Genomic DNA, 27,953 nt, shown 5'->3' with positions numbered 1-27,953 from the left:
ACAGGCGAATTGCTATAAAAAAGAAATATGCTGTAAATGTTCCCAGAATCACCGATCTAATACATGCTCTTTAAAACGTGAAGAAAAATCCATCTGCTATTTTTGCCGTGGAGAACACGTATCATCATACCGTGGTTGCCCGATTTGTAAAAAGCGTTTTCAAACTCCTAAACCTGCAGAGAATACCCAAGAAATTCCAAATCTTAAAGATTTCCCAGCACTCGCATCTAAATCTGAAACTGAAATTAAAGAAATTCAAAGGAACATCCTATTCAGCGCCGTCTTTAAACAACAGAAGATCCCAGTAGATAATGATAATCCAATATCCCAAGTTTTATCAAATCATAAAGTTTTCAAATTCATTCAAGATATGAACGATGTTGCAGTTAATATCAAATCTGCTAAATCCAGTACAGAAAAACTTTCTATCGCTTTCTTAGCAGTGAAGATTGCTCTTGACTTCGCAGAAGAGGAAAACTAAGTCTGAATTTTACTTCTTGTTACTTCCTGACACTCCAATAGATGGCGACACCCAAGCGACGATGTTTACACCAGAAACTTTCCACTTTGAATAAAGTGGATTTATTTCACACTAAGACGTACCCCGCAGGGTAAATAACTTCTGAGTCAACATCCCCAGGACTATATACTCATTGATACTTCAATTCATGCCAATTCATTCATCATTTTTTGGACTTTATCGCTTGCTCCAGTGAAATGGAAATGTACTTTTTCTAAAGTAACAGGAGTGCTGGTATTTGAGAACTTTGTGTTAGCCTGGGGTGATATTTCTTAATATCGACAGGGGACGGTTATTTCTTGTTATGCACTTTCAGTTATATATATCGGTAAACTACGTTAGTTATTTTAATAAAAGTTATTTATGTTTAATTTTTCCTGTATGCCTTATTAAACGTATGGTGTTTCTTTCAACCATGAATGCGTACCTACTATGCAATAAAACTTGTTCTATCTTCCCTTAAATAAAGCGATAACTGCAATTTTTGCACTCCTTTTGCATAGCATTTCATTACATTAGATATTGCGCAAACATAAGCATCATTCAAAACTACTTAAAAACTGGGAAGTTTCTCAGAAAATTTTCTTGAAGGTACATCGGTTTAAGGAACACAAAAATTTTCGAATACCTCTAAAAATGTATCTATCGTTGATTCTGCTTACAATGGGCAATCTGTATTATCCAAAACAAGAAAATTACAAGTAAAATTCTTTGAGGTGTCATGTACCTTTTTGTCTGAAGTGTAAAATAGTGTCAAGTATAGGAAACCATATTAATAGATAATCTTCTATAGTTAATGCATAAATGATATTGTGTTAATTTTCTTTGATTTCCGTGCTTAAAATATGATGAAATCTGTTTCATTCATTAAGTACGTTTGATATGAATTTTTCATTTAATGAAATAAAAATAATTTTTTTCAAGGTATTTGACCTTAAGCTACAGTTCCACAATTTATTAATTACTAGATGGCAGCACATACCTTCGTATTATCTAAATGGGCGGAGTCCAGTTAAACCCAAGGAGGTTAGAATAGAAGGAGGGTGGGTTCGCAGTTTCTTCCACTATCGGGGAATGAAGCTCCACGGAACAAGCGGCGTCCATGTTTGTAACTTCAAAACATTTGCCATACGGTAGTGAAACGTACGTGTTTCTCAGCTGTTAAATGCAGGGATTTTCCAGTAAAAATATCTTAAATTTATAATGAAATGCTTCGCTATTGTTAGTTTTTTGTTTTAAAGTTATAAAGATGATATCCGTAATTTACTAAGTAGAGAAAATCATTAAGAAATAGTTCGAAATCTAAATGATGTTTCTGCATAACTTCAAGAATTTGTATAGGTTTTATTATCAACTTGTTGGGTATACTTTCCAATTGTTTCTTTAAGAAGTGATATTTCTGATTTATTCGCAATATTATTACAATTTATTAAGGAATCACTTAGAATAATTTTTACCTGAAATTAATAGCAGATAATTATCTAAAAAATGGTAACATGTTGCTTTTTTTTAAATGAATGTTTTAAATAGCTTTTTTTCACAACCAACAACCTTATATCAACAAGCCAATAAATATTAATAAAATAAACCACATTTATGTGAATTCAATGATTTCAGTTAATGCTCGTTTCATATTTATAAATTTCAATGAAATTACCTTGAATTAAGCTGAATTACAGAAATGTACCTATATAAATTTTTGGATATATCTTTTCACATGTTCAATTGTGTACTTACGTTTATCGCAATACTGCCCAGAAATTTGTAAGCTTATGCAAAAACATTTTAACAACTGAACAGTTTATCTCGATCAAATGCACAAATTATATTCGTAACAGTTCACAAAATTTAAAAATGAATAATAATTAATGCATAAAGAAAGCGTTGCTTTACTTAACACTTTTACAATTCATAAAAATAGTAACAATTGATTTCTTACTTTTCATGAAAATTATAAAACTATTTACCTAAGCGTTCAAATCATACAGTTTAATTACTAGCACATATCATTGTATGTTAAGGAACGAAGATACCAGCTGTAAGCAAAAACATTAAAATGTATTTAACATGTTTTGATTATTATTAAGTTTTTTTTCACATCTGGAAAGAAAACAACATGACATTGTGATATTTTTTAACATATTTATGAAATTACACACACACACAAAAAAAAAGAAAATCAATACTTACGAGTGAACAGTAATCTCAGGAATATTTTTGAAAATCTATTTGTGCATCCATATGCAATATAAGCTGACATGCTTCAAAAAGAAAAGGGGAAAAAAATCTTACTATTACAGACTTCTTTGCACAAGTCACAGTGATAACAGTAACATGGCCGCCAAGCTTCACCGTTTGAGTTGAACCTTCCCTCCTTCTATTCTAACCTCCTTGGTTAAACCGTACCTTTCGGAACATTCCAGCAATTTATGAATTGTTTGGAGCATGGAATCGTGATTTTAAAATAATGCAAATGTTTCCTAGTTGAAAGTTTGGTGGGAAAAGTTGAAAAAAATCTATGACGCGAGTTTTCAAAGCTAACTTCAGAAGATTCGGTACAGTAAATTAAAAGTTTAATTGCGGAAATATTCCCAGTTATTTTTTCAGTTTTTGCATGACTAATACATTCTACTTAGCTGTTTAACAAGTTCATTTAAAGAAATGCTAGAATTTCAATTTCATTCAATACAAACAAAGCTTGTGAAAGTAATGTTTAGTATTGGTTATTCTTTCGGAGTTGTTCTCGTATCCAAGACAGGCATAGCTAAATTTCTCTAATTTTTGGTCACTTAATGAAAGTTTTAGCTGTGAGTGCAATAGTAAAATATACAAAATGCCACATTGGCGGAATAAAAAACTCAGATATCTATTATCAGTAGTCGATTGCTGAAATTTTGTTGCACTGTGCTCTTTAAGTGTCACTGCTAAATAAAAACTAAACAAAATGTATATCACACAGGTATGGTTAATTGAAAAATCATGCAAAATAAACCAAAAATTTGTACAATTTTTAAGCATAAGTTTTAAGTTAATGTATAGTTTTATAACAATCTTGGCTTTACTGTGCTGTTAAAGTAATAAAAGCTTACAATTTTTTTTTTTTTTTCTTTCTTTCATTTTTATTCAATACAAAGAAATCTTATGGGATTTCTTCCATTTTAGTACTAGTTATTCTGTTGAATATGTTCTCGTATCCAAGAGAGGCGTGGCTAAATTTTTCTAATTCGTATAATCACTTTAATGAAAGTACTAACTGGGAAATATGTGGCAGTAGTAAAATATACAATATGCAAAATCAAAAAGTTCAGATGCACGTTATCTCTATTCGTTATAATTTTATCATGCAAAAATTCAGATACACGTTAGTTGAATTGTTGTTACACTGCGCTCTAAATATCACTGCTAAATCAAAACTAATAATCACTCAGATATTGTTAATAGAAAAATAAAGATACGATAAAAATATAAAAATCTTTAGTTTTTAAACATAATTTTCAAATTAATGCACAATTATATAAAAATTTCGGCTTCAGATAGCTGTTTAAGTAATGGAAGTTTGCCATTAAATAAAAATACTATTTAATCATATCAGCATTTCCCTTCTATTCTTAACTAAAAGTACTACTACTTCCCTGATGAATAACATTAAATCAACAATCAAAACAGACTTTAAAGATATGAATTTTCTCTTTGAACGAGAAAAGAACAAATACAAAATTTTCAGAACCCAATTTGTATAAAATCAGGGCAGTAGGAATAGGATTAAAATTTCGTCACTCATTGAATAACATACATTGTTATATAGAAGAAACTAATTTTCATTTTATTAGGGACAGCGCGAACGCAGTCCCCGCTACCAAAAATTATGCACCCCAAGCAACCGCAATTTGCGGATGTGGCGAACGTCAACCCCTCGAAGTGCAATGAGAGGCCTCTGCTGGGGGGAGCCTCCTTGATGATCAAGGCGTCCCCAGTGCCAGGTAAGTATGCGGGACTCAACTTCGGAAAATTTCATTCTATTATTATTTTTATAAAAATACTGGTGGTAGTTAAGAAAAGTAGCCTCACATATTTAAAGTTTCGTTTACACTGGTTCGTTGGGGTGACAAGCGCAAAGCGTAATAAAACACTTTCTCATATGCTCGCACTAGATGGCGCTTCATGACGGGAAACTTGGGGGAGCGAAACGTAAAATTTTTGTGTAGTATTCCTTTTTACGATTACAATTTTTAATTAAAATGGATTTAATTTTTGCTCGATTAAAACTTATTTTATTTCTTGCTTTATGTAAGAGAAGCAGAATGCAGTGATTTATACTAATATGTGAGAGATGACTGCAGTTAAGGAGATGCAAATAATTTAATTGAAGAAATACGCTTGAACGAAACGAAATTTCTTTTAATTACTTTCGCATGACTCCTCTTCAGTTCGATGAATTTCTAGCGCTCATTGAACTATTATTCAAGAGCAGAACACTAATTTTTGTCAGAATATCCCAGAAAAGAATCGTTTGGACTATAGGAATAGGATATCCCAGAAAAGGATGCTCTCTGCGCATGTCAGCGCCATGTTGCGCGTGATTTAACATGGACCTTATATGAAAGGTCTCTCTATATACTCCCATGTTGCTATGAATGAAAATCTAAGTTAAGAATTGTGGATCGCAGAATTCTTAACTTAGATTTTTTTTGCTTAACCATAAGAACTAATTCTCAAGATGAAACTGCTTTGAAGTTATAGTAAATTATCGCTTATTTTCTTGTAATTTATAAAATTGTTATACCTTTCTTTTTTAACTATCCATGGATTGAATATGATTTTAAGGATTCGTGAACTTAAATCGTTATTACGCCGGAATTAATTTTTTATGGGCAATGAAAGGGAACTCAGTAATTATATTTTTTTACTTTTGCTGCCCTACACTACTTGTTCATGCAAATTTTAATATATTAATCCTTTATGAAAAGCTAAATTTGACATTTATAACATAAGTAATCAGTGTAATTTCTTCATATAATAATGTAACTTATAGTTTTTATATGAGTAAATTCTTCATTTACTCTAGTTTTTTGTTTATTCGAAGTAAATTGAAAATAATTCTTAGGTGTTAATATTCTTAATTAATGGATGAAATCGTACTTTTATATGTACCACGACGAACAAAGCAAGAATTTTTTCGAAAAAATTTCATTTATTTTACTAATAATGAAAGTGCATAACATGCTAGTGTTACAACATAGGCGTAAAATGTCCTACCTCCCATCTTTCCTGACTGCTACAGTTATTTATTGCTTTAATGAGAGTCACTCGTATGCTTGCATTCAAAGTATTGCACATATTAAGAAATATTTTTCACCCTGCCAACATCATATTTGCTGCAGCTCATATTGCTCATTCATTTAATGCAAAATTCCTAAATGTTGAGATCCGTTTTTGGAATAAATTCTGTAACAATGTTATTATCTTTATAAATACTTTTTCTCAATTTTAGTTAAATTTTCATATATATTTGGGTATTTTGATCCTTTCCTATTTATACCATAGTTTTCACTCATATAAAAATACGGAAACGAAGAAAGCAATATTATAATTTAAAATGCTGTTTAGCTGAATTTTAAGAATGAAGGATACAGTGTACTAGAAGATACAATGAGATTATAGCCTTATTGACTTGTATGTTAAAATAGGGTAATCATCTTTTGTTCGTTTGTTATAGGGCGCTAATAGCGCATGTGTCCCATCGAAATCATATTAATGTTTATTATTATTGTTGACATCAGTCCTTTTCCTGATACTGAAATATTTCTCAGGTATTTTCTTTTGAAGCTGAACAAATTTTCATCAGAGCAACAACTCTATACAAATTTTAAAAATTAATAGAAGCAATTAAAAAAAATGGGCTTCATGTGAATTTATTTGCTGCATCACTTGGTTAAAAAAATACAGACAAAGCTTTAATATACTAAAAGCTGGACTATGCAGCATTCAACTAATCGGAAAGTCAGCTAACGGAAATATTTTAATGTTAGAAACTCTTCCCCCAAAGCAAATAAGTAAGCCTCTAGTAAGTAAATAAGAGATTTGTAAAGCCATTGTAAATCACGAAGAGTACATGGTCATGCCAAACAGCGTGATCTAACTCCAGTACAGTGAAAATCGTTTAACTCGAAACTGAGGGGACTGAAATAATTTTTTGTGTTAAAAATTATTGCAAAAAAAGAAAAAGAAAAAAGTATATTCAAAAAAATTATGTTTATTAGAGTACATTTTATTTACATAGACATGTATATATGCATGTATTTATTAAAAAATCAATGAAACAAAAACATCCAGAAGAAATTAATTTAATACAAAATTTTCAAGTGTTTTGAAAACACTTCCGTATTTTGTTCATTCCCAGAAGGGAACTCTTTTCGTGTTAAGCGATTTTTGTTTTGTGTCAAAAGAAAAAAAAAAAAAATACATGAAAATACATAGTAGTTTGTCGGGCCAGTTGTATTGTTTCGTATACAATATTTTGTCTTAAACATGCGTGAAAAGTATTTCACTGTATTAGGCAGTTTTTCTGTTTGTGATTTAGAACAAATAGACAATTTACGTTTACAAATCCCCATTTATCTATTTAAAGTTCAGAAGGATCAAGATGCAGTGAAGTAACAGATTGCAATCTTAAGACTTACAAATCTTTTAAAACATAGTTTAAATCACTACATTTAAAACACTAAATCAGTGATAATTTGAAAATAATTATTTGTTCTGAAAAACCAGTAAACCACAGTTTAAAATTATATTTAAACAACAGTACATCAGTAATTTTAAAAAAAAAAAAAAAAAAAAAAAAAAAAAAAAAAAAAAAAAAAAAAAAAAATTATAGTTCATTATTATATTATTAAAAAGTCTTTATGAATGCAAAATTATCATATGATTAACTATTCATTAATGAATTATCTCATTATTTATTATAATTAGAAAGGAGAGATATTTTTTTAAATAATGCTTAAAAAAATTACTGTCATCAGTGGGGTTTTTAAGGCAATTTCTGTTTGAAAAAGGGATATCTTTTCAAGTGAAATGGTCCATCACAGAGATTATTGCATAAGGGAGATGGCACGTGGGTAGGATTTTCCAAGAAATCTGTCTTAAAGAACAGATAATCTTATTTGGGAAGTATTCTTCAAAAGATCACTACATTAGGGATGTGCATGGAGGACTGCATTAGGGATCTACATGGAGAATGTTCCAAAGGAATTTGCCCTAAAAGAGAGATGTTATTCTAGGGTGTATTTTAATATTTATTTATTGGGCAGTCTGATACTGCTCATTGCACAAGTACACATAAAGCAATATTTCAATTCACTCCTCAAAGAATGACTGCGTACATTATCTCTTGACAATTTGCAAGTCTTTTTCTGTTTTCACTTTTTATTTAATTATTTTTTCATATTATCTCCTTTTACTTTTAAGTAAAATAAAAAAATAAATAAATTTTTGTGCATGGTTAAATATACCCAGTTATGAGGGCTTTGATTGTATATTGTTTTTTTATTTGTTAAAACAGCATTTTTTGTTTAATATAAGTTGTCAAACCTAGACACACATTGATTTTAATAACAATCTTATCAAAGTATCAAAAAACGATTTTCAGCACATTTTGAGTATACATCAGCCCTACATTGATATGAGTAAATGGGAAATATTTTCATTCTAGTCTGAAGTAGAAAGGCTGTTATAATGATGATTCAAACAAAATTAATTAAACTAGTAAACTAACAATCATACACAGTTTAAGATAGTAAAAATAAAGATAAATAGTGATAAAGTAATGAAAAGAAAAATCTCAGAAGCATATTTTCAAAACACAGCTAAATTAGCCAAGAATAACACGGAATAACACTACTGATTTTTTTTTTTTTTTTTTTATTTATTTATTTATTTTTAAAGATTTAAAAAAAAATAGTGCCAAAAAACTACACTGAAATACTTGATAAAAACTTCTTGCTTAACTGTCTTCGTGGAAGGAACACTTATTTGAAAAATAACTTGCTAATTACTAGAAAATGTATAGTTGGATAAAAATAAATGCAATCATTTATAATAAATTTAATGTTATTTATTTACAGAAAAAATTAATTCCATAATTTAATGAATTTCTATTTTTAATTAAGAACGTATAAAAGAAACTGATTATTATTCTCTAAGACATTTAGCCATTAAAATCAGAACTGTGTCTGTAATCAGAGTGCTATTTTTTTTTTTTTTTTTTTTTTTTTTTTTTTTTTTTCAATTTAGGTTTTTTTATTGACTTAAGTCTGATTTTTTTTCAGTGAAATGAAATCACGAAAATAATGACTTCTGAAATAATGAAGTGATATCAATGAAAATAAAGGTAATTTTACAAGGAATGAAAGTCCTTCAGAATATTCAACCTCATTTTAGACTTTTAAAATACATTAAAATTATTTTTAATTGAATTTAGTATATTTATATTCAAAATTCTTGGAAAGAAGATTTGGCTTGTCATTTGAATGGTTTTTCTATTTAATTATTCTCCGAAATCCGAACATGATTTGATAAAATATTCAATAAATATCATAATAATATTATTACTATAAAAGCCTATTTGAAAACAGCAATTTTTTAATATAATAGCTTTCACGAATCACGTGATCACGAAATTCCTTAAAAAATAAGGAGGCAATGTAATATTAAATTACACTCCCTCCGTTCCAAACTAGTTGCTACATTTCGGTCGAAAATTTTGTTCCAAATTAATTGCTACATTTCAAGTAGATGGAGTCATAAATAACTTTTGATGCAGTTTAGTAGACTGATACCACTAAAATTAAACATAAATTAAAATTGTTTTATTTTAAAATTATCACAACTTGGTATTTTCATTCTCAGTTTTTACCTTCCACAAATATAGTACTTATTTGGGACAATTTTTTCAGACCAAATTTGCAGGGTCCGCACGCTCTTAAGCCACGCCCCATTTTCTAAGGATTCTACCATTAGTTTATTAAAAGATCATTTTTACGGGATTAAGTCAAAGCCTCGACAAAGAATCTGCAGCGGCAGCGCCAAACAGGCGATACGGACTTAAAAACTGTACAAAAAAGCGCCAATTGGCGAAACAGTAAACCCGTTTGGCAAACCTACAGGCTGACGGGAAGAGAAGAATTTTCCCCGGCAGTCAAGTGGAACTACTTCAACAAATGTGTGCGTCTCTGCTTCGCCGAGATATGTGAACTTGTGTACTCGCATCTGTACTGTGCTCTGAATTTCTTAAGCCGTTATAATGTACCCGGCAACTGTTACTTTTCCTTATTAAATTTGATTATTAATTGTAACATGTCTATCTTAACTAAGATTTCGGCTTTACTAGTTAATGTTAGGGATATTTTCGTATGCACGTGTTACTCACACGTACATCATTGGTGACCCTGTCCCTCGCTCCTTCTGTTTCGATCCCTAATGACTATCTGTCTCAATCTTTGTTAAAAAAACTAAAAATATGCCTTATTTTGATGCCAATGCTCTTCCTTATGACTGATAAAGGCTCCACCCTATTTATTTCCTCCTCATTTTATCGTACGGATTACACGTGGTTTATCACACTTAAGGAGGATTTACAGGTATGTGGTCAAAATTTTTTTTAATTATCTGTCATTGGTCTTAATTATGTTTTTGTGATATGTTTTGCTCTAAAATTATAGTTTTAATTTAATTATTGATTGTTTAAAATTGATCTTTGGGTAATATTTGTACTCACACTTTTATTGAGATATTGAATGTCTTCATTATTTTATTCTAAATTGATACTGTTTTGATAAGGTATAGTGCAAATCATTAAGTTTACGATTTACGATATATTTATAATTGGCAACCATGCCAGGATCGGAAGGCCAAACCAACGAGGAATCGAATATGGCGGTTCAGGAGCCACAAATCTCACACGTGGCAGTTAAAATTCCCCCTTTATGGAAAAAAAAATGTTAAACTTTGGTTTATTCAAGCTGAAAGTAACTTTGCTTTAGCGAAGATTAGTAGCGATAGTACAAAATACAACCACGTGGTTTCTTCGATAGACCCTGAAACTCTTTCCGCAGTATCAGATATTTTATTTAATCCCCCAGCGACGGCTAAATATGATGCCCTTAAAGCTAGGTTAATAGTAAGTAGAATTCTCAGATTCGGAAAGCGAGCAAATACGCAGACTTATTTCTGAATTGCATTTAGGGGACGACAAACCATCTCACTTATTGAGAAAAATGAGAGAATTAGGTGGAAACTGTATAACTAACGAATTTTTAAAATCATTATGGCTGCAAAGATTACCTTCTGAGGTGCATGCCATTTTATCAATAAGTTCGGAATCCTTAGACAATTTAGCAAAAATGGCTGATAAGATAGCTGAAGTGCGCACGCCAACGAACAACAGCGTGTTCGCGGTCCAGGCAGCTTCGGCGAGTTCCCCCAGAAACCCTAACGATTCTGGTGCCCCCTCGAGGAGCTTAAGGCCTTAAGGAGTGAAACCTCTGCCCTAAGTAAACAAGTCGAGCGACTCTCCCGCGGAAAAACGAGGAATAGTTTCCCCCGGGATCAACATAACACAGCACGTAGTTTTTCGCGTGGGCATTCCCGAGAGCGTGTGAACAATTATTGTTATTTTCATTCGCGATTCGGTAATAATGCACGAAAATGTCGAGCCCCTTGTTCCTTTTCTCAGAACACTACGGCCCAGGAAAACTAGTAGTAGCGGCTGTCGATCGAAATTCATCGGCAGTCGCGCATTCATGTCGTTTACATGTTTACGATAACAGATTAAATTTAAACTTTTTGATTGATTCGGGCTCGGATGTTTCATGTGTTACACCGACTTCTAAGTTTAAGAAAATGCATCCTGATTCGCTTCAATTATTTGCCGCGAATAATTCCAGAATTTCTACGTATGGAACAAAATTGTTAACTGTGAATTTAGGACTTAGACGAAACTTTTCTTGGAAGTTTTTAATCGCCGATGTACCAGTGCCTATAATAGGAGCCGACTTTTTAAGGCATTTTGATCTTTTAATCGATTTAAAACGAGGTAGGCTTATCGATAATACTACGAATTTAACTCGTATTGGTTCTCTTTCCGATTCTAAAAATTATTTTTCGGTAAAGTTAATATCTGGTGATTCACCATATCACAGAATCTTGAAAGACTTTCCGGAAGTACTGAAGTTAAAATCCGATTCGGGTAGAGTAAAGCATAGTACGGTTCATTACATCGAAACAAACGGTCCTCCTGTGCACAGTAAACCGCGTAGGTTAAGCACTAAGTTATACGAAGCAGTAAAAAAAAAGAATTTCAATTTATGATAGATCAAGGTATTTGTAGACCATCAAAATCAGCATGGTCATCACCTCTTCATGTAGTTTCTAAAAGTTCGGGCGACATACGGCCAGTAGGAGACTACCGAAAACTAAACGCGTGCACCGAACCCGACAGATACCCTATCCCGCATTTGCAAGACTTTAATAATACGCTTAGCGGAAAGACAATTTTTTCAAAAATTGATATCGTTCGGGCATATCATCATATACCAGTCCATCTAGATCATATACCGAAAACTGCAGTTTGCACCCCATTTGGTCTTTTCGAATTTCCGTTTTTAAATTTCGGACTGTGCGGAGCGGCTCAAACCTTTCAAAGGTTTATGAGCGAAATTCTTGGAGATCTAAAATTCGCCTACGTCTACTTAGATGATATTTCGATATTTAGTGATACGGAAGATGAGCATAAATCTCACCTACGTACTGTTTTTGAAAGATTAACTTCATATGGATTGACAATTAACGCTTCGAAATGTGTTTTCGGCGTTCCGGAAATATCTTTTTTAGGCCATATAATAAAGATGGTACCAAGCCTCTGACGAACAAAGTGGAACCGATACTTAACTACCCACTTCCTAAAACGGTAAAAGATTTGCAGAGATTTTTAGGATTTTTAAATTTTTACCGTCGATTTTTACCCAACGTAGCCCAGAATCAAATACATTTAACTTCGTATTTAAAAGGGGCTAAGAAAAATGATAAGACAATCCTGAATTTGTCTGAGGAAGCGCGGAGTGAATTTCAATAGTGCAAACAGCTAATCGCTAATGCTGTTCTTTTGGCACACCCGAAGAAAGATGCCCAGTTGGTTTTACAGGTTGATGCGTCAGACTTCGCGATCGGTGGAACGCTATCACAAATAGTTGATAGAAATTTACAGCCTCTCGCATTTTTCTCACGAAAGCTTTCGCAGGCGGAAAGGAACTATAGTGCGTATGATCGAGAGCTATTGGCAGCTTATGCTGCTATTAGGCATTTTAAGCATATGTTGGAAGCACGGAAGTTTTCTTTAATCACCGATCACAAACCGCTCACGTATGCATTCCGACAGCGTTTGGATAAGTGTTCACCTCGTCAGGCTAGGCAGTTAGACTTTATCTCACAATTCACCACTGAAATTCGCCATATAAAAGGTTCGGAGAATATCGCTGCCGACGTACTTTCGCGTATAGAAGCAATAAGCATGCCTAACCCTATCGACTATGAGGAAATCGCTAAAATGCAAGAAATCGACCCAGAATTACAAACATTGCTTAAAGAGTCAAAAGTTCTACATCTCAAAAAAGTTACCTTACCGAATTGTAGCTTACCGATATATTGCGATGTGTCAACAGGTAACGCCCGTCCTTACATTCCTCCGGCATTCCGTGAGAAAGTTTTCGCCACCTTGCACAAATTGTCTCATCCCGGCATTCGCGCATCAACAAAGTTAGTATGTTCACGGTTTGTTTGGTCTTCCATCCGCAAAGATTGCGCGAAATGGGCACGGCAGTGCATTCCGTGCCAGAAAGCAAAAGTAAGCAGGCATACTAGAACCCCGTTAATGAAGTTTCCAGACCAATCACAGAGGTTTGATCACGTCCACCTTGACCTTGTTGGTCCCCTACCTCCTTCTCAAAATAATTATTACTGTCTAACTATGATAGATAGATTTACTAGATGGCCCGAAGCAGTACCCATACCAGACATAACAGCACGCACAGGCTTTCTATGACCACTGGATTACTCGATTTGGTTGTCCGACTGTTATTACTACCGACCAAGGGCGACAGTTTGAAAGCGGCTTATTTCGAGCCCTTTCCCAATTATTGGGAATCAAGAGGATCAGGACGTTTCCGTACCACCCACAGGCGAATGGACTGATCGAGGAATTCCACCGTCCTTTGAAAGCTGCCTTAAAAGCGCACGATACCAGTGACTGGGTGGCTGCCCTTCCAACGCTGCTGATGGGTTTCCGCGCCGCTCTCAAAGAGGACATAGGAACAACCACTTCTGAACTGGTGTATGGAAAGACTATCCATCTCCCAGGAGAATTTTTCAATCCGACACCTCCGGATGCGTCCCCCAAACAGTTTGTGGAGGATTTAAAATCTCACTTTGCCAGTGTCCGCCCGACCGCGACTTCTAGCCACGGCCAGCGAACATGTTTCATTCATCCACGCCTTCACAAGTCCACATATGTGTTTTTTCGACACGACGGAGTTAGAAAACCACTTCAAACTCCTTATGATGGACCATTTAAGGTGCTAGAAAGACGAGATAAAACGTTTGATCTCGAAATAAAAGGGACTAAGCAAACGATCTCCATAGATAGACTGAAACCCGCTTTTGTAACCATGGACTCTTCTCAAGTTGCTTCCAAGAGTGTGAAAAAAACTTCGGACATTTGTATCACCCGTTCTGGACGATTAATCCGACCCCCGCATCGGTATGTCACATTTCGTTGACACTGCGGAGGGAGTATGGAGTGGCAGCGCCAAACAGGCGATACGGACTTAAAAACTGTACAGAAAAGCGCCAATTGGCGAAACAGTAAACGCGTTTGGCAAACCTACAGGCTGACGGGAAGAGAAGAATTTTCCCCGGCAGTCAAGTGGAACTACTTCAACAAATGTGTGCGTCTCTGCTTCGCCGAGATATGTGAACTTGTGTACTCGCATCCGTACTGTGCTCTGAATTTCTTAAGCCGTTATAATGTACCCGGCAACTGTTACTTTTCCTTATTAAATTTGATTATTAATTGTAACATGTCTATCTTAACTAAGATTTCGGCTTTCCTAGTTAATGTTAGGGATATTTTCGTATGCACGTGTTACTCACACGTACATCAAATCTCTAAGGAGAAGAATGAAAGCTTCCATAGACGCAATGTAAACCTGTTTCGCCTCTGCGCCGCTGTATCGAAGAGGCACGGCTATGCAGTGAAACACCAGCGCAGGGTGAAATTTAAACAGCGCAGTTCGAGGAGATAGTAAATTTTTTACTTTGAAATAAATCAAAATGTTTTATTTTCATACATTTCTGGAGTTTTATGAGCAAAAGGATGTTAGTTGGAATTTTGGGGCGAATTATAGAAATCCTGTCCAATTTTTACTTTCAATTTAAACAGCAAGCCGTACGAAGACAAAATTTAAATGAAATAAATTTCTTAATTCTTTTCTTCTGTAAACTTAAAAAGGGGCAAAACACATGCCATACAAAACGTAATAAATTTTTATGGATCCATAGTTAAAATTTTACAGTGAAATTTTAAACGCAAAATTTGCAATAACTAACTGAAACAGAAAAAAATATTTAAAGACAATTAAAGGCACCCCTAAATAAATTGAAAACACTGAAATACATTATAATTATCCGACAACAACTTTAAAAACAAATTACCATGAAAACGTTTAGACAATTATTTGGAATGACCATTGTGAAAACCAAGAGCAAAGTTTTCACCCAATAGCCAAAACCATTTCACTTACAGCATTACATTTAAAAAGGCCTTTAAAAGAATTTCACATAGCTAAAACCAAGTATCTCTGACTACAACAACAAAGAACGTTTTCGAACAACGTGGTAAAAGATTGCTAACATGGCCGACGGCATGTTGATGTTGCTGCTTTTTTGCCTCCTGATGTTATTTCGCACATGCGCAGTGAGGTACGGAGGGTGGATAGCTTTGGAATGGTTTGCCCCTTTAAAGTAAGTTTCAGGGATATACATAATGTGTCTCTTCGGTCTGACGGAGCCACATTTTCCCCGGGGAACCTTTACTTCTTCTTTTTAGAGATTCTTTGCCCTCGAGGGCTGTCTGCCTAATGGTTGGGTTGCTTTCATGGAGGACTTTCTAAGGAAAACTGTTTCATACACATAAGAAAGATCATTTATCGAAGATCATTACTGGTGCAACACTCCATACAAAATGGTGCGTGTTTTAACGCTGGCCAAACACTGGATTTTTGAAACTAATTTTGTATTGATTTAAAAGGAGGGAATGCTTAGTTAGTATATGTTGTTGCTTGATAACATAGCACCTCTGAAATTTCGGAAAAATGTTCAAACAAAATAATAAAATCAACAGTATCAATAAGCAATACAAAAGTATTCAAATGTCGCAACTAATTTGGGACAGAGGGCGTATAACTTTTTGTTTCGTCAAATGCTATTTTTTTTTAATCACGTGATTAAAATCATCATTTAAATGACAAAATTTTAATCAACAGTTTAAAATCAGTTACACCCTAAATACATTAAACACATATAAGTTGTCATAAAAAGAAGAAAAAAAAAACGATTATTATTAAAAACTTTAAATCATGCCTCAAGTAATCTTCAGCAAAGGAAAAAAAAAAAGTGTATTCACGTTCCACATATGCGAATATAAACTATTTCGTTGGGTAAACGTTGTCTTCCACGAAAAATGGGATACCGACTAGTGTATTGTATCGATTGTTTCGAGAAGAGCCTTCTAGTTCGACACATTGAAAATTTTTCAGATATTAGCCGATGGAGAACGGGTTACTTTCTGCTCTCCTAGGAAAAGAGCTCATATCCCTCCTTACGCCCCGATGAAAATAATAAAATCGACTCTCTCGTAGTTTCTTACATTTCGGAATGCATATACGATACCACATCTCTTCTCTTTCATGACCGGGATCAGCGCGAACGCAGTCCCAGCTACCAAAAATTACGCGCCCCAACCAACCACATTTTGTGGAAGTGGCAGTCGTCAGCAGCCCCAAGTGCAATGAACAGCCTCCGACCAGGAGAGCCTCCTTCATGATCAAGACATCTCCGACGCCAAGTAAGTATGCTGTCTTTCGTTGCTCACCTACTAGCTACCATGTTTTCATTATTAGATTAGTGGTTGGTAAAAAGAAAAAGTAATATTTTGGGATAAAATTTTTGATTTAAATTTTCTAATTCTACTTTAATTCACTTATTTTCTCTTCTAAAGTTCTTTACAAGCTTCGTCCTTTTTCTTGAGAGATCCTCATTACTTCATTATCATAGGAAGTCTCAACAATTGTTTTGTACAATTTTGACAAATGCCTCAGATTGTCCGAAAATATAACCATCGATGTAGTTAAGGAAGAAATAAAAGCAGAGAAAGTACCAGCAAGGCCAATTTATGCACAAGGCCTGTCAGACAGGACAAAACTCTGGTTCAAAGTTTCAAGTCGGATTTTCGAAATTTATCACTAGGTAGCGCTCGCCAACCGCTAATTTTTCATCACACATTTCAACATTTGTAACGTAGCAGATTAATAACAAAAAGTTAATTTTAATAAAAAGTATCACTGTTTGCCATAATTGGTGACCTATGGACGAAAAATAAATGGTATATTGTTGCATGCCATACTGCAAAGTTTCTTTCTTCCTTTTAAGAAATTTTTTATGGTTGTATTTAAATAAATATTTGCAACATATAACTGATGGAAATGCTATGCATAATACATAGCATTTCCATCAGTTATATGTAATACAGATGTAATACAAATACATAATAAAAATTTCTTAAAAAGAAACCAACATCATGTACAATTTTAAAGCTTTAAAATTCTTTTGATATGTTTTATCTGTCAGCTTTTGTATATAAACAAGTTTCTTAATATGCGTGCGTATGTTCGACAATGATGAACATTTATCTTACGAAAAATACAAAAACATTATTACTCGGACAATTTTTAATGATACTGGAAGTCATTATTCTTCACTTATGGAGAAGGAAAGCTATTCGTTAGATCAATACTGTGATAAAGATTTCATGAAAGACTTTCCCAAAAAGCATCCGATTGTGATTGAATTTCACCAAATTCAAGCTGAAAGGAAGAGAAAGCAGTTTCTCATATCAGATAAATCTACAGATGATGAATGGCAAAAGAAAACGCTGCAGGACCTTAGGGTGGAGTTTAGAAGATACAGATGTAATCTAAGCAACATGATTTTCTTTAGATGTCAGCATTACGAACACAGACAGATGTTTTGTAACAACTCGCCAAGATGTCTCAAGTGTGGGCAGGGGCACCTGTCCTACACCTGCAAGTTAACCAAAGTAGTGAAGCCAACTTGCGCGAACTGTAAAAAGGAGAATATTGCTACTTCGAAGTTATGCGAATTTCGACCAAAAGTTCGCGTTGCCTCTGACAAGAGGAAAAGGAATTCAGAGCGGTAACCGCAGTCTGAGAATTTGTTTCTGCTGTCTGAAAAACCAATCCAGAAAGAAAGTAGTATGTCATCAGAATCCCACCCCGCTAAATTGGATTTCGCGATGGATAAAAACGTACAGATGATTGCACTCAAGTTCCTAGAACATGTGGAAAAATGTAAGAAAATAGAATTGTCACAGGCTAATGTTTTACTTGCCGTGGGAACGGTTGAGCAGATGATAAAAATGGACTTGTAATTTTCTCCTACTTTTGCTGCATGATGAACCTGATATTAACTTCGCTTAATTTCTTGTATGCTCGGGCCTCAGGAGATAGCACCGCCCTCCGGACTTTGCCTTCCTGCTCTGGTTGGTAGTCACGCCTACTTCTCATGACTGACCTCTCTCTACGCCTGCCATGCATTAGGCTCCTCCCTCTGTAGTTCAGGATTCTTTCCTCTGCAAGTTACTCCTCCGGTATTATAACGTCATGTGCCTTTATGCATGGACCTTATAAAACCTTATAAGTCCATGAGGTTTCATTGTTAAAGTAATCCAGATCGTCCCTACTCTTTCTTGCCGACATGTCGGTGACGCGCGCACCGCCCACTGGGTTGTCTATCTCTTATAAGGTTCATGGATACAAACGCCATGTGTTTCAGTGTTAAAGTCATGGACCTTAACACTGAATAGACTAACCCAGTGGGCGGGGCGTGCGTCACCGACATGTCCGCAAAAAAGAGTAGGGACGATCTGGTTTACTTTAACCACTGAAACTTATGGCGTTTGTATCACATAACTTTTTTTAATTATTAAATGTGATACGTTGTATAGTGATGAGATTGTTGAAACTAAATAACGTTTGCATAATCCGAGTTCAGAAAACAAAACATTTATTTTACATATTTTAAAGAAATAACGTACTGAAACAACATGTTTCATCTACACAATCAATCGACGCTCTCACCAGAGCATTACGCCATCAAACTTGGCACACATCCAAAAATTCAAATTGAAGAACTACAGAAGCGTTGTTGCCACACAAGAAAAGACATATAGTTACAACTTCACACAATAATAAAAGAAAAACACACTTTTGAAAAATAGACAATAATAATAAAAATAGTAATAATAAAATTCTTAACAATATTTTCTAGATTACGCAACATCCTCCCCCCCCCCTTTTTGAGTCAGTGGCAAACGACTCAAAAACATATGTTATCCTATTAAAAAGATCTAGTACATTAGGCTTCTTAACAAGCCGTCCTGACGACGTAAATTTCTGTTTTATATGCTCTATGTCAGTCTGATCGTTTTTCTTATCGTCGTTAACGTTAGGCTCTTCAACTAAATTTTCATCTATTTGTATCTCTAGTGGATAAATACGCTGAACGGCCTTATGAAAATCCCATTCTGAGTTTTTAGTTTAACTGTTCGAACTTTGCCATCCCGACCAGGAACTTTCTCTATAATTTTACCCAAAGGCCAATACAAACGTTTTTTGAAATCATCGCCTATTAAGACTATCTCCCCAATTTTAGGCAACCGGGTTACTTTATTTTGTGGTTGTTTCATTATTAATTGCCCCAAATATTCTTTTCGGAAACGGTTCCTTAAATCTTTAAGAAGTTTCGTGCGGTATTTAATTCTTCTCAAAAAATCCTGAGAGTCAATTTTATCTATATCTGCTACATTCGAAGTACAATTTTCAATTAAAAATATTGACGGAGTTAAAGGGATAGCATCTTCAGAGTTCTCCGAAATATATCTTAAAGGTCGAGAATTAATTACCAACTCACAATCGCAAATTAAGGTTTCCAGTTCTTCATAAGTTAAAACAGATTTCCCCAAAGAACGTCTTAAAAGGTCTTTAACCATGCGAACTAGCCGTTCCCACCAACCTCCCCACCAGGAGGCTGTTGGTGGATTGAATTTCCATACTATTCTCTTTATTTTTGCCTCATTCTCTATTATGTCCCAGTTAAGTTTAGACATTTCGTTATACGTTCTTCGGAAGTTAGTCCCATTGTCAGAGTAAATGGTTCGTGGTCTGCCACGTCTGGCTATGAATCGTCTTAAAGCCAAAAGAAAACATTCTGTTGATAACGAAGTCACCAGTTCTAGATGGATTGCCCTGTACACAGCGCATGTGAAGAGTGCCATCCAAACCTTCTTACCGTCTTTCAAAAACAATGGGCCAGCTAAATCTACTCCCAAAATTTCAAAAGCCCTATAATCTCCTACGCGATCTTCAGGAAGAGGAGTCACTTCGCAAGACATCAGTTTCGCTTTATATGGTTGACATATTACACACCCTTTTAACACATTACGCACAGTTTTACGTTGTTTTAGTACCCAGAATCTTTCTCTTAAAATAGATTGAAGCATTTGAGTTCCAGCATGACAATGTTGCTTATGAACTGACTCAATTAACAATGTAGTAAAGATACATTTACTCGGTAACAAAATTGGTGTTAAAAATTCAGAATTGTCTTTGCGTTCCAATATTCTATAATTTTTTCATTATCAATGAATACATCAAGTGGATTAACAGCTCCAATGTCAGGGAAATTTGAGCTTTGAACCAACCGAATCAAAACTTTTTCGGAATTTATAATTTCAGCAACAGTTAGTTTAGATTCTTTACACAAATTTGACTTCTTCCTACAGTTAGAAATAAAACGTAACACCCAACCGGTTACACGAATCATTTTTTCGTAATCAGAAACTCTTTCTGCATACCAAGGAGTGGTATCCTCTGAAAAGTTAACATTAATAAGTTTTACCTTCCTCTTTTCCAAGTCAGCTTCGCTCGGCTGACAAACAATATTGGTAGGCCAAAATTCAGGGCTTTCTCTTAGCCAGAGAGGTCCCTTAAACCACTCCGAGTTAATCATTTGTTTAGCAGAGCAACCTCGAGATAACACATCTGCTGGGTTCATATTACCAGGCACGTGCCTCCATGATTCAGGTTTTGTCAACTTAGTAATTTCTTTAACACGATTGCTTACAAATTTTGACCAATTACCAGGATTTCTGATCCACCACAATGCGACTGTGGAATCACACCACAAAGTTACATTTATATCAAAATCATTAAGAGTTTTACAAACAGAATATAATAATCGGGATCCAATGCAACAGGACATTAATTCCAATCTAGGAATCGTCAAATTCTTAATAGGAGCTACTCTAGATTTTGCTCTTAAGAGAGTAATTTTTACACTGCATGAATCAACACTTCTCGCGAAAATACATCCTGCATAAGCATATTTGCCGGCATCGAAAAATACATGCAATTCAACTGTTGCAAAGGTTCCAATGAATCGGGGTATTGCCACATTTTTCAACAAAAGTATATCAGATAACCACACAAAAAATTTACTTACAAAATCATGAGGCAATACCTCGTCCCAAGAAAATTTCAACTTCCATGTTTCTTGTAACAAAAGTTTTGGAAGCAAAGTTATTGGTGCAAGTATTCCAATTGGATCAAAAATTGATTGTACAATAGACAGAATCAGTCTCTTAGTTACCTTAGTATCACAAGTTATCATATTTACATTTATATTACACGTTAAAGTATCATTGTCTAAATTCCACAATATTCCTAAAAGAGGTGTGTCCCCAGAATGTTTTGTAGTATATTTGGAAGCAACATTGCTCTCCCATCCCCTTAAATTAAATCTGCCTCTCGACATAAGACTTTTGGCCTTTTGAATTAAATCCTCTTGTTCCTCAATATTGTAAACACCCGTAATACAATTATCTACATAGAACGAATTTTTTAATTTGTCAGCCACATCTAAAAAGTCAGATGAACAATTATCCAAGAGATATTTAATAGACGCACCTAGAAGATAAGGGCTGCAGGAAACCCCAAAAACTACTCTGCAGTGCCTATACACTATTTCTCCCTCATCACTTGGATAGAAAAATCGCAAGTAATCTCTATCCTTCGGAGAAATTCCTAACTGCAAGAATGCTTTCTCTATGTCTGCACTCAGACCAATAGGAGAAAATCTCATTCTGTCTAAAATATCAGGGACTAATTCTATTAAATTAGGTCCTTTCAATAAACACTGATTCAAAGATGGTTTTCCATTTTCACAAGATGAAGCATCAAAGACGGGTCTTACCTTAGTGCTTTCACTATTCATCTTAATAACCGGTCTGTGTGGTAAAAAGTGGCATTTATTGTTTAATTCCTTTTCCAGAACCTTTTCCTACAGGTTTTTGAATTGCACCATGTATAATTCACAACATAGCACCTCTCCAATCTATCGGCACATCAATTACGCTAAATTTGTTTCATTCAATTGCAATGGCATAAAAAGGCAGCTTTTCGAAATTAAAAATTACCTCATACAGCACAGCATAGATATTCTTCTCCTCAATGAAACCCATCTTAAAGCAACCGATAATATTAAACTCCCCAACTATGATGTCTTTCGTTCAGACCGACTTCATAACAGAGGCGGAGGTACTCTCATTGCAACAAAGAAATATTTAAACTGCTACCCAGCCACTCTACCACCTCTCCAAAGCCTTGAAGCCTGCGGATGTATTATGAAAAGTAATAACACAGATTATTTAATTGTTTCAGTCTACAAACCACCTAATAACCTACTCAATATCACCGATCTCAACAATATCATCAATTTAGGATATCCCACTGTTATCTCAGGCGATTTTAACTGCAAACACCCGAACTGGAACAGCTCTACCACCAATGCTAACGGTATCATCCTCAACAATTATCTTCTCGATAGCCATATCGATATTTATGCACCTACTGAACCCACCTACATTCCCACTAATCTACGTGGAAGACCAGATGTTTTAGACATAATCATCACAAGCAAAATCTCTCAAGCTCCTTTTGTCTATGTCGCAAATGATCTCTCCTCCGATCATTTGCCACTTCACTTTACCCTTTATGGGTTAAAACATGGCCTACCTCCTTTGAAAACAAAAATTAATTGGAGCAATTTCAAATACATTATGCAGAGGAACGTCAATGCTGCTCCTAACCTCAGTAACACCACAGAAATCAACGAGGCTATTACTCAACTCAATAATCAAATCCATACGGCAATAAATAATTCAAAAATGCATAAAAAAGATGACTCCATTACCCTTCCTCTCCATATCAGGCAAAAAATCAGAGAAAAGAATAGACTTAGGAAAATAGCACAAAGCACCCAACACCCTAATGATAGAAGAAATTTCAATAGATGCCATAAAGAATTAAAGAAAATTATCAAAGAATACACTGACCAGGCCTGGAAAAGCTTTGTGCAAAGCCTTTCCCACGACGATCACTCAGTCTGGCGCATCGCAAAAGCTCTAAAACACAACAACAATAGCATTGGACCCATCAAAATTAATAACGCAATAATCAACAAACCTGAAGAAATAGCTGAAATTTTTGCAAATAATTATGAAGAACAGTTTTCTAACAATCTCTACCCTTGTCCCAACGACTGCAATATCTCTAATCATGTCAACAACTTTATTCAAGAAAACTCTAGGAACTTCAACCCTCCTACCAGTCCCAGAGAAGTTCAAACCATTATTAGGCACCTCAATATCAAGAAAGCCACTGGATATGACCAAATTTCCAACAAAGCACTGAAAAACCTTCCATCCAAAACAATAGTTCTAATTACCAACATATTTAACGCCTGCCTGAGAAAAAATTACTTTCCTGATGCATGGAAACATGCCATCATTTTTGTACTGAAGAAAACCGGTAAAAACCCAGCTCAACCCTCAAGTTACAGACCTATTTCTCTGCTACCCACAATAGGCAAAGTTTTTGAGAAAATTATTGTAGAAAGAATTAAATCCTACGTTTTTTCTAACAACATTATCAATAGCAACCAATTCGGATTTAGACCTGGATACTCCACCACACATCAAGTCTGACGCATTGTGGAATATATCGGCGAAAGTTTCAATAAAAATGAAACCGTAGCTGGTATATTCCTCGATATTGAAAAAGCTTTCGACAAGGTATGGATCGATTGGCTACTCATCAAACTCATTAACTACAACTTTCGACCCAGCTTAATAATTCTTCTTTCAAATTTTCTACGCAATCGTTCCTTTCAAGTTAGAATAAACAATATCCTCTCTTCCACTAGAATTTCTAAAGCAGGAGTAGCTCAAGGATCGGTCATCTCTCCAATACTTTTCAACCTCTACATTAATGACATCCCTCCATGCACTAAAACTATAATTGCAAGCTACGCAGACGACACTTCTTAGCACTTCTTAGCAAATCTAGGAATCCGGATCACGCCAGAAAAAACCTTCAAGAACGTATAAATACAATAGCCCAATACTTCAGAGCCTGGAAAATCAAAATTAATACCTCCAAATCAGCCCTTATTTATTTCAGAAGAACGGTCATCAGAAGAGACATAGGAAATATCCAAATTGAAGGACAAAACATCCCTAGAACCAATATTATTAAATACCTTGGAGTTTACATCGACTACCGCCTAACTTTTCGTAATCAATATTCGGAACAAAGCCTATCAGGCATTTATGGCTATTTATGCCTTAATCGGAAGAAACTCAACGCTAAATCTAAACACCAAACGCATCATCTATCTGCAGGCTATCCGCCCAATTCTTCTCTACGCTGCGCCGGCCTGGGCAGCCACCTCAAGAAATAATCGACAATCCCTACAAAGAATGCAAAATAAACTACTCAGAATTTTAATCGACGCCCCTTGGTACGTAAGAAACTCAGCAATTCATAGAGACCTAAACATCAAACCATTAGATAGTGAAATACTTAAACATAGCCATAACTTCTTCTCCCGCTGCAATAGTCATCCCAACGAAAATATTCAACAACTTAATAACTACGATAATACCCTAATTCAAAAGTACAAAAGACCACGAAATATCTTTCACGACGGAAACTGGTAACTGTACATATTGTATATATTTACTTCAGTTATTTTACTTATTTTATTTTACGTATTTAATCAAGATTTCTTATTTTTACTATTGAACTTTGGACTCTACTGTTGAGACAACTAATTATCATATTTCCGAATAGTAAAAAGTTTTTCGACCAATCACAGTGTATGTTACCCATCTTATAAAAGGCTACGACCGCCCAGTCACATCATTCAGCCACGAACTTCCATCAGGGAAGCACGGTTGCCGCAGCGCACCTATATGCCATTCAATGCCAAATATGCCATTTCATAATTGCTTCTACAAATTCAAGTCTTCATAAACGCCATAGCCACCTCTAATTATGCCATTTCATCTTTTTTATGCCATTGCGAATTAAATTTTCTCATCTACAACCGCCAAAGGATGGCGCCAAAGGCCGCCAAAGGATTAACTTCTCAAAAACTTTGCCTATTGTGGGTAGCAGAGAAATAGGTCTGTAACTTGAGGGTTGAGCTGGGTTTTTACCGGTTTTCTTCAGTACAAAAATGATGGCATGTTTCCATGCATCAGGAAAGTAATTTTTTCTCAGGCAGGCGTTAAATATGTTGGTAATTAGAACTATTGTTTTGGATGGAAGGTTTTTCAGTGCTTTGTTGGAAATTTGGTCATATCCACTTATGCTATTACCAGGATTACCATCTTTAGATGGATAAGTTTTTAATAGGATGCCCTTATCAGGGTAAGATAACTATGTATTGGTAAAGGCCCTTCTTAGGGCCGAATACCAATCAGATAGGCTTAGGATATGGATATGGAACCTTTTCTATAATATTTAAATTTTCCCACTCTCTAAACACTTCTTGATATTCCTTCAAAGAATTATTTTCTTTTGCCCTCTTAATCATTTTTTGATGACGTGTCAAAGCAATGCTTTTATTATCTGATAAATTAGTAGATTCGCATTTCCAGGGTAATTGTAATTCATATCTACCATCGGGTCGAATAGATAATTTATTCTGAAAATCAATCTCGTAGTCGCAATGAAGATTTTTCGTTTTACTATTTTCCGTCGGGTCGGAAATACCCAAAACTTCAAGCTCCCATAAAGATTTCAAAGAAGCATTATTTACATGTAAGGAAAGACTTATTAGGGCATTATCCCTGACAGTATCATTTTCTCTACCCATAACCGTCCAACCCAGTTTTGTTTTGACTGCAGTTAAACCAGAGGGTAATTCTAGGTATTCGTCAGTTAACAGTTTACCAATGACATCTGCACCTATCAATAAATCAATTTCACTTTCCTCGCAAAATGTGTCACTGACCTCAATTTTCCTGCTTTTCAATTCCTCTATAATCTGAGCATTCTTGATTGTTGGAACAAATCCACATATCTTTTTTTCAGAAAAAGCTTCAAAACAACACCTAAAAGTGTTATCTAAACTGCTTATGTCAATAGCAAAAACAGAATGGGTTACAGGCGCAGTTTCCCTCCCCCCAAACAAACCATGAATTACTTTCTCCTGTCGAATAGGATCAGCCTTCATTCGTTTCATAATTTTCTCCCCAACGTATGATCGTTAGGATTCCGAAACCAAGAGAATTCTAATTTTTCTCTCTCGATCTTTAACTTTAATTAGAACACATAAGGCTTACCACAAAATATACAAACATTTTGCTTACCTTTACTGGTTTCATTTTGCGCGGCAGATGTTGCTAAATCTGAATTACCTGAAATAACATTTTTATTAAGACGCTTAACAGAATGAGTAAATCCTGATTGTGCTAATCTAATCATTTTTTCCGATTCTACTTCATGCCTTAAAAACACATTAGTTTTTCAAGTGTTCTTTCAGAACTCTTTTCCTGTCCCTGTTCAGAAGTTCGACTCCGCTCCCAGGCACGTAGAATATTCTCAGGTAGGCACGACTCCACTAAAGGTCCCAAAAAATCAGCAAACTTTTCCTTGGTGCGTCCTAAGCTTTCCAGCGCTCGTAATTTACTTTCTATACTATCATAAAGTACTCCTAAGTCCGACGCCGTTCTGCCTGTTGTAGCATTCTTTGTAACAAGCCCGAGCAAATATCTTACATAGATCTGCACCAGAAGGTCTTCTCTACCAAATCTTTCTTTCAGCTGCTCGATGGCTTTAGGATAATTCGCGGCGGTAACAGGAAAACTGTTCAAAAGTTGAGCTGCCTTTGAGCCAGGTACTGCACTTTGCACTAAGTACAAAAATTTATCTTCCGGCACAATATCCGCATCTTCATGAATTTTGTAGAATTGGCTCCAAAAGCCTAAAAATTCTCTTGCATCTCCAGAAAATTTTTTTCAGTTCAAGTTTAGGAAGTTTGAACTTCCTGTTTTTATTTTCTTTAGGATCCGAAATCGAAACTGAAGCCATATCTGTAGTAACATTCATCGAATTCAATTGTGCAATTTTATTCTGAAGTTTCACCTTTAAAGCTATAAAGGAATCTCTGTATCCTTCAGCCGTATTAAATTCATTCTCGAAATCAGCTTCCTTGGTTTGTTCTAAAACACTGCTTTGAGTACTGTCCAGGCGTTCAAATTTGTCAATTAGTTGCCCCAACAACACTTGCAATCTCTCAGGATCCGTACAAGTAGGCAATTCTTCTTCCACAATCTTCGTAGTTAACGTAAACGAAGTACGTTCACTTTTACGTTTTGCTTTTAACAACTCCATTTTAACAAAACGCCTAAATGAAAACTACTCGAAATCACACAAACGTCCTGTCAAACGAACGCCAAACTTTTATCTTGAAACTAAATAACGTTTGCATAATCCGAGTTCAGAAAACAAAACATTTTTTTTTTACATATTTTAAAGAAATAACGTTCTGAAACAACATGTTTCATCTACACAATCAATCGACGCTCTCACCAGAGCATTACGCCATCAAACTTGGCACACATCCAAAAGTTCAAATTGAAGAATTACAGAAGCGTTGTTGCCACACAAGAAAAGACATATAG

The 27,953-nt window shown here is 34.9% G+C and overlaps 1 protein-coding gene and 2 non-coding genes across 3 annotated transcripts; all 3 read right to left on the bottom strand.

The window, feature by feature from the left end:
• Positions 1-159: 159 nt before the first annotated feature.
• On the bottom strand, positions 160-25,893 carry LOC146994385 (uncharacterized). Its single transcript, XM_085826358.1, has 3 exons — positions 25,775-25,893; positions 21,292-22,255; positions 160-239 (listed from the first exon to the last, which is right to left on the bottom strand). The coding sequence occupies exons 1-3, from the start codon at positions 25,859-25,861 to the stop codon at positions 160-162; spliced, it is 1,131 nt and encodes a 376-aa protein (XP_085682484.1). The 5' UTR covers positions 25,862-25,893.
• LOC118198503 (U1 spliceosomal RNA) lies at positions 4,348-4,508 on the bottom strand. The gene has a single exon (XR_004759780.2). It is a non-coding gene; the product is annotated as a U1 spliceosomal RNA (small nuclear RNA).
• On the bottom strand, positions 16,538-16,699 carry LOC118198504 (U1 spliceosomal RNA). The gene has a single exon (XR_004759781.1). It is a non-coding gene; the product is annotated as a U1 spliceosomal RNA (small nuclear RNA).
• Positions 25,894-27,953: the final 2,060 nt, after the last annotated feature.

The sequence above is a fragment of the Stegodyphus dumicola genome, chromosome 11, assembly GCF_044657685.1.
Source record: "Stegodyphus dumicola isolate Sdum_Otavi_A_Nest chromosome 11, ASM4465768v1".
Lineage (NCBI taxonomy): Eukaryota > Metazoa > Arthropoda > Arachnida > Araneae > Eresidae > Stegodyphus > Stegodyphus dumicola.
Note: the sequence above shows the minus strand (reverse complement) of the source record. Positions and strands in the feature narration are given on the sequence as shown.

Bases quoted from the DNA above. Each gene is read 5' to 3' on its own strand.
- LOC146994385 (XM_085826358.1), bottom strand. From the start codon at position 25,861: ATGATTAAGAGGGCAAAAGAAAATAATTCTTTGAAGGAATATCAAGAA. The intron at 22,256-25,774 runs GTTCCATATCCA...CTGTAGGAAAAG, and splicing joins ATTTAAATATTATAGAAAAG to GTTCTGGAAAAGGAATTAAA. The intron at 240-21,291 runs GTATTTTCGCGA...CTTTAATTTCAG, and splicing joins CAAATATGCTTATGCAGGAT to TTTCAGATTTAGATGCGAGT.